The 7,604-nt window shown below is 42.5% G+C and overlaps 1 protein-coding gene across 1 annotated transcript in view; it reads left to right on the top strand.

The window, feature by feature from the left end:
* The first annotated feature begins 7,365 nt into the window (after window positions 1-7,365).
* The window catches only part of SYDE2 (synapse defective Rho GTPase homolog 2), a 27,250-nt gene continuing 27,011 nt past the window's right edge, over window positions 7,366-7,604 (top strand). Inside the window, 1 exon segment of the mRNA XM_031057860.1 lies at window positions 7,366-7,459. Within this exon segment, the coding sequence (XP_030913720.1) occupies window positions 7,366-7,459 (94 nt within the window).

The following is a 7,604-nucleotide window of genomic DNA, read 5'->3' as shown; positions in this document are numbered from 1 at the left end:
TAGTGCTTCTATCCACTAAAGAATGTAAATATTTTGAATATTTTCATTAGCTCCCACTTCTCTTAACAGGTCTCACCTGAAGAGTGCCCTTACTGTGAGTGCCCACTAGAGAAGCCTTTGTAGCCTTTTCTGAATACTTGATCAGCTGAGACACAGTGACTTTCCACTCCCATGGAGACAATATTTCAAAGTGAAAAGTGAATTGATTTTCAATTATTTAAAAGAGTAAATTGCATTTGAATATAGATATTATTGTCCAGGTAATATTCCTGGAAACTCAGAGGAACCAATGCAGGACTGGCTGGTGGTCCCTGTGCCAGTGCCTGGTGTCACCTCTGCCCTCAGCAGAGTGGTTTGCTCTGCTGGGCAGGAAAAGGTGCCACCCAGGACCATGTGCCATGGCCTGAGCAGCCACAAAAGACCAGCAGGAAATTACACCAGTACATCATGAGACATGATGAGACAGAACAGCTGACTAACATTTGAGTTAAATACTTGGAAATGCTTCCTAACTACATGGCCACAGGATGAGGTGAGGTCGTTGGGATAAATAATAGGACCATATAACTCGAGATATTTAGACCCAGATTGATTTGAATATGAGCAAATGGAGGATATGTGTGATTAAGGGAGCACAAATGAGATTCTAAATCTCTTTTTCACCTCCATTTTCATGGATTCTGTTTTGTCTTCCAGGAGTGACTGAATGTTATGATGGACATCAATAATGAAAAGAAGCTTGAGCATAGCACCTTCCCATGAGCTGCTGTGCTTTTACCATTCCTTGTTATCACAGCAGTGAGTGAGTGCTGGGAGCAAGCTGTCAACAGACAGTAGGCAGCAACTCTGGCAAGTTTGCAAATAAGGGACTTTCCCTGCTGCAGCCAGCTGGCTCAAGTATTAATCTCCTTGCTGCACTGCTCTTTACAAGTCAAAAAAGCTCATCAGGTCAAAACATGTATCCTATACTGGCTGTCCAAAGCAGGAAAACCTTTTTCTCTGATGAAACACAGTTTTACTTGATAGGTGCACTTCAGGACATGCAAAAATAACCTCCATGGTTCCTCACCATTAATGTCTCTGATTGCTCCATTTGACACATACACAATAGAGAGAATGAAGAGAATATTTCAGGTATGAAATTCCAAAGATCTCTCAGCAGCCTAAGGTGATATGCTGTGTTTCTCTGGCTTTTTTCCCCCCACATTTGTTTTGGCTTTGTAACATACAGGATAACTATAATGAAATTATCTTTATGCACACTTGTAAAGTTTTTTGAGTAATAAAATTATTTAACTTATATAAAAGAGAAAAATAGACTAGGTCCTTTCAGCTTCCAAAAGTCATTGCCAGATTTTGCCTACAGAAACATCTGTTACTTAAGATTATGAAAACACATCTTTAAGGCATCCTTGTGATTATCTTAAGTATTTTGAGCACCACACACTATATACTGTTCTTAAAAAGGATCAGTCTTTCAATTGAAGGATGTTTCCACTTTTTTTCCTATATATAGCTTTTCCTGATACCACATTCAGAAATCTCTTATACTATGTGAAACTCAGAGTTTGGAAGTTGATGATTTGAAAAATGGCTATTTCTAAAGGTAGAAGTAGAAGAAAGGGGAATCTACTTTCTGAAAGTTCCTAAGAAGAGGCTTATTAACTGTGTTCCCCCACTATGGCATTTTGTTGGCTGATAGCAGGTAATTGGAAGTCATTCAATTCGTACAGGGTTGTAAGTTTTGCAGGCTTTTTAATAAATAAATTTTGCATATGCTGCATGTTTTAAGGCCCTGTGCATAATGTGATTTATGACAGATGTACCTTGCAACATCTCCTGGGCTGTGTTGGGTGGCCTGGCAGAGTCAGCTGTGCTAAGGTGTCTGCAGGTGTTACAAGCTGCTGTTCAATATTAACGGGGACACAGCTTGAAAACCTTGTAGCTCCAGATAGGTGGGGGATGAGAGTCACAAATGTTACATTTAATCTAAATTTGGATTAACAACCAAATTCTGTGAGAGCCTGAATGGTGGTGGAGACTTTGTGAAGGCACAAGGCCAAGTAGAACGATGGACCACAGGTGGACATGGATGAGAGCTCTGCTTCTTCTCTGCCCTCATGAGGCTGAAATGGCAGGACCATGGATATGACATGACAGACAAATGCTTATTTACTGATTTCATTTCCATCACAGAGAACTTCCTGATGTTTTGAGCAAAAGTTTGAAGCTGTTTTTCTTTTGACCAAAGAATTACATTATTTGCTGGTATATACTTTCACTTCAAGCAAGGTTGAGTGCCACCAATCTGCTGTTTTTGTCTCCATGTTAGGAGAAAGTAATTGTGGTGATGCTCATGATACGAACTATTTTTACTGTGTGGGTCATGCTTTGGCTTCTTTATACCCAAAATACTTCGGTATTTTTAGCATATCTTTAGTGAGACTGACATCCTACCATAGCACTGGCATGTTGTAAGACTGCAGGCAGAGGTGGTAATGACAGCCCTGAAGTTCAATGACGTGTTTTGAAAAAGTCACAGAGATGTTAACTTACATTTTCTAAAAAGTCAAATGCTAACTTAAAAAAATACATGTAAGATGCTAAAAAAGAGCATGAATTACTGTCTTATTTCTGCTGAAGCAAAGCACAGAAGGCAGAGCTGTGAACATTCCGGCTGCTTAAGTTAGCTGATAACTATGAACAGAAGAATTTCCATCACATTGCTCGTTTGACTCTAGGTTTACCTTATATGGCTCTTCAAATCCTTTTCTGTTTCATTGTAATTACAGTTTAACAGGACACGTAGACCATGCCCCTGGAAGCAATGGGGTCAGCACTTCATGTAAAGGCAGAGTAACCACCCTGAGGCTGTAGGTCCCATTGCCAGAGCCCAGGTGGCCCATGCCACTGGGGTCAGAGAAGGACTGATGGTGGCAGTGACTTCTCAGAGATGTGTTACCTCCTGGTGACAAGGCACCCACGTTTTGTTGGACATGGCCAAGCAACAGCAATACACGTGCAGTGCACCAGGTGTAAGATCTTGACAGCAGTGCCTCAAAGGTGTTCTGGTTGAGGAAGGTGTCTGGCGAGGATGCTCTCTACAAGGAGGCAGTGGTTTGAGCCAAACACTTCACTGCTCTTTGGGTCTCTGAAACCTGCTTTTCAAAAGGGCTGCTCCAACTGCAAATACTTCCAGTGACCAGGGAGCAGATGGTGGACCTATTTTGGCAATGAGCACCTTCAGCTTTGTCCGGCCTGTTGTCTATCAACCTCCTCAGGTTTAGAATATAAATGTTTTATTCACCCATTGGTTTGTCTTCCTAAGATAAGTAGCTGTATTCTGGGCCTCTGGGGTGCCTTGGCTGGCCAGTTCAAAATAGGGTATGGGGGTAACAAAGGTCTGGATGACTGTAGTGGTGTCTAGGTCTGAGAGAGATCAGTCATTTGGCAGGCTGGAGATAAGACACACAGCTATTAGCTGCCTGATAGGGTTTCATGGGACTCTGATTTCAGTCCATTTTGATGTCAGGAAGGCAGACGCTTTCAACAAAAAGAGTGCTCATAGATTTTATTGGAGCATTCAAATGCTTCCAGTTCCCAGCTGTCATCAGCTCCACTTTAGTCATATAGTTGTCACTTTATCCCTCTGTCTGCAACAGGTCTTGAGAGAAGAAAGATACTGATTTGTTAAGCTTTAATGAAAAGGACACTCATTCATGTTTCCAGACACTTTTAGCTTTACTCGCACAAATGAATCCCACTGAAGGAAAATAAAGTACATCTTTCCACAGGTACATCCAAAATTAATAAGAAACTATTATTTCAGATAGATCTGAGGAGATCTTGTACGCTGTGAGGGATGGAATTTTCTGAAGTCAGACCGGAGCAGTTCAAAACCAGTCCCCAAGTGTGTACAGAAATGAAAGCCTGTGTACTTAGGAAAGCACAACTTCTTCAACCTATCTGCTGAGGCAGAGCTTATCTCTGGTGCTGTTGGCAAGGCTGGAAAAGGTTATTTTTCAGTCTTTCATGAGGAAATATTAAGCTGCATAATTTCATTATTCAACTATATCAGTGCCCAAACATTGCTACCTATGCACCAGCATCTTCACCAGGGATATCCTTCTGATAAATGCTTTTTTTTTTCAACTTAAGTTGGACCTTTTGCCTGTTCAGTTATTTACAGTTCTTACATTTTCAGCTTGGAAAAAAATAAGTAATTGGTGAAATCTCAATCTGTTAATGAAAAAAACTTTAAAAAATATTTCTCTTTGTACCATCAGAAGAATACTGTTTTCTTTTTGCTAAAAGTTACACTGTTTAACTGGTCCTAAATATTTGCCTGTCTCCTGACAAGAAGCCTCTTCAAGTCTATGCAAGCTCTAGTCCCATTCTCTTAAAGTAGCTTTTACTTTTTGTAGAAGGCCAAATAAAAGGACTCGCATTCAGCACTGTGTGCTTTGCAGCTCCCGAACAAAACAGGCCGAGCTGAAAACAAAAGCTCAGCTTTGACTCTTACTCCACTGGCTCAAGTTAGCTCCAGCCAGATCCTTAATGTTACTTTATCTGCAGGTTTGAGGTTTTATGTGCGATCCATGCCAACACTGTTGGGCAAATACAGGATGCATAGGGATGTTAAAAAAATCCAGTTGCCAACAAGAAAAAGTGCTTTGTAACCATAGTTTGGAATGGAAACAATTTTCTAAGATACAGATCAAACTGTGTTTATAGACTCAACTATTGGCAGCTTTTCACCAAGCTATTTCCTGTGTGCCTATTGCATAGAGGAATAATCTAAGTGCTTAAACTAACTTTTAAAACTGTATAGAACGTGAAGGAAATACTGTGTGAAGCAGCATGGAAAACATAATGGTGTTGAATTTTCTTTTGTTTCCATAGCTAATACTCATGGGAGAAGACAGTAAATACTGCACACCAAATGCCAGTACTCCAGTTCTTTACAGGATTTGGTCCTTACTCTGGCCAGTACTTACTTTCTACTAATATTGTTTTAATTGCTGAAATATCCAAATAACAATAATTTTCAAAAATGCTTCCTAAATTAGACAAACTTGCTAAATGTTATATAGTTGCTTTAAGTGCAGCAAGTTATTATTCCTTAGTAAAATAATTCAGACAATCAAACGTACACATGAACAGAAGGAATCTGATTTCCCATTAGAACAGGTGGAAAATCTGAAGGTCTGAAGACAAGAGTCCAGTAACGTAAACTGGTTTGCTCAGTTTGAAATGGTTGCAACAAATGTTTCTTGCAGAAAAAGCCCAGAATTCAGCTGGTAGCTGTTTGGAATCTTTTTGGTGTTTTTCAGTGGGGCAGGTTTCCTCTCCCAGATTTCAAATGCATGCCCTTCACTTCAGGCGTGCATGTGCTGGTGGCACATCCCACCTCCTGACAGCATCTGTAAGGTCAGGCCACTCAGGCTGTGGTGCCCATGCAGAATTTTAATGGGTTTTTTTTTGCTGATGTTCTGCTTGGCTGGACTTCATTCCTTCTACCCAAGCCACGTCTCAGCTAGAGAGCATGGCAGCTCCAGCAGAGGAAAGCTTTATGGTTAAGGGAGTAATTTAGGTTGGATGGAACCTCTGGAGGTTGTCTGGTCAGCCCCAACACAGAGCAGGAGCCATGCAGGTGACTTTGGCCAGGGCCAGAGGCCAAGTTTCCAATGTCTGCAGAATAGAATTCCCACAGCTTTTCTGGGCAACCTGTTTTGGCATCTAATTATGACATGCACAACAACAATATCAAATTTGTTTATACTTTCTTCTTCCTGTATCCTTACAGATCAGTTCTGAGAGGTATAGTAAAAGGCTTAGCTTTACATATTGATTCCAGCTAGAAATCAAACATTTTTATTGGGAAAGAAAACCACCTAAACAGGTAAGATCAATTCAGGTGAGGTGGTGCTGGGCTTTTCCTTTACCTGGGCCTTTGGAAAATGAAGAAAGTATAATTGTGGATGAATTTGCTGGAGACAGATGCATGCTTGAGACAGACATGGACAGTACACAGCAAGTGTGCTGTCAGAAAAGCATTGGCAGTTTTGGGTTTATGCATTTCTTGCACTTGATTTGCCTGAGATGCAGTTCCAAACCCAGTCCATGGGTGCTGAAATGCAGCTGCCAGAAGGAGCAGGATCTGAGGCCACGGGGGCAGATCCATTGGGACTCACAGTTTCCCATCTGCACAGCAGTGAGTACTGGGATCATTCCAACCACCACCTTCTGGGATTTTTCCCAACCAAAGGCATTCTGGAATGGTTTCACATCTTGCTCTGAAACCCGTATACAGTTATTTCACAATATGTGTATTTAAAGGAATGTAAGTGGTTTCAAAAGACTGGATGGCAAGATAGCATTTCAAGTTGTTGCACTGTGATATACAGTAACTACTGTGACATTTATTTTAGATGAAGAGAAAACACAACTACTCTGTAATGAGTTGTTTTTACTTTGCAGAAATACAGGTATTACTGGGTTACTACTGTTGGTATCTCACATTTAAAGATTCAAAAATTTAATCTAATTTGTTCTTCAGGAAGATTTAGTTTCAGATGAGCAAATTGTTTGACCTTCCTCAAAATTTAGTAAGAGAGGAAATCTATGAATATGTGCGATGCTCTTATGTGGCATGGTGCTTTCTCCAGAACCAAACAAGCACTTCCTTTGGTCCAGGATTTGAGTGCTGTGCTGGGCATGTAGAATGCATGGAATGCCTGGCTGCTCCTGGCTGCCTTCCACAGCGAGGTGACAGCCAACCCACAGCCAACGGGTAGGAGATGGCAGTGAGTCCTCTGCTCACCCACCACAAGACAGGTGTACTGCAGATTGTTTGTGAACTCTGCCACATGAAAAGCTGCAAAATATGGTCCTGAAGCTGTTAATAATGAAATTAAACGTAGGAGATGTAGACTCAGGTACACATTAACCAACGAATCCATCTCAGTACTTTATCTTGGTAAAAAATCAATGGCATATCATCTCCTAAGATCAGTTTTGAAGGGCTGTACATTTGCTAATGGAACCAATGCAGGATGTAGCTGAGCAGCACGTATACCAAAACTGGATTTTTGCCCACTCGAGCAGCCTCAGCACACTATTTGCCCTGTCCTAATGCTGTCTTCCACCGGCGTGGCATTTGGGCTGGGACAGTAACAGCTGCTAAGAGCTGCGGAGAACCGCCGGGAGCTGAGAACTGCCACACGCACAGCCTGAGCCCGGGGATAGAAGTGGGTTTTCAGCCCAGAGACTTGTTCCTTTAGGGACGGGGGGAGCCAACAACAAGGGAAAATAAGTATTTAAAATATGCTGCGATTCTTTTGGTCTTGGTCAAACGCCACGCACATGGCGGCCGAAGGAGATGATGACACTTGGGGCAGCCGTGGGGAACGGGGTACCGATGGGGAGTCCGTGCCCGCACTGCGCCCGGGGCCAGCGGGTACGGCACTCCTGGGCCCCGGCGCGGCTCCAGGGGTACGGCATTCTCCGCGGCGGGCACAGCACGGGGCCCGGCTCGGCTCCGGGCTCGGCACTCCCGGGCCCAGCGCGCACGGCCCGCCCCTCAGCAGCCCGGTTCCCCCGGG

This window comes from Geospiza fortis, unplaced genomic scaffold, assembly GCF_000277835.1.
Source record: "Geospiza fortis unplaced genomic scaffold, GeoFor_1.0 scaffold403, whole genome shotgun sequence".
In the NCBI taxonomy this organism is placed as follows: Eukaryota; Metazoa; Chordata; class Aves; order Passeriformes; family Thraupidae; genus Geospiza; species Geospiza fortis.
The sequence above is the reverse complement of the archived record's forward strand: the minus strand, read 5'-3'. Positions and strand labels throughout refer to the sequence as shown.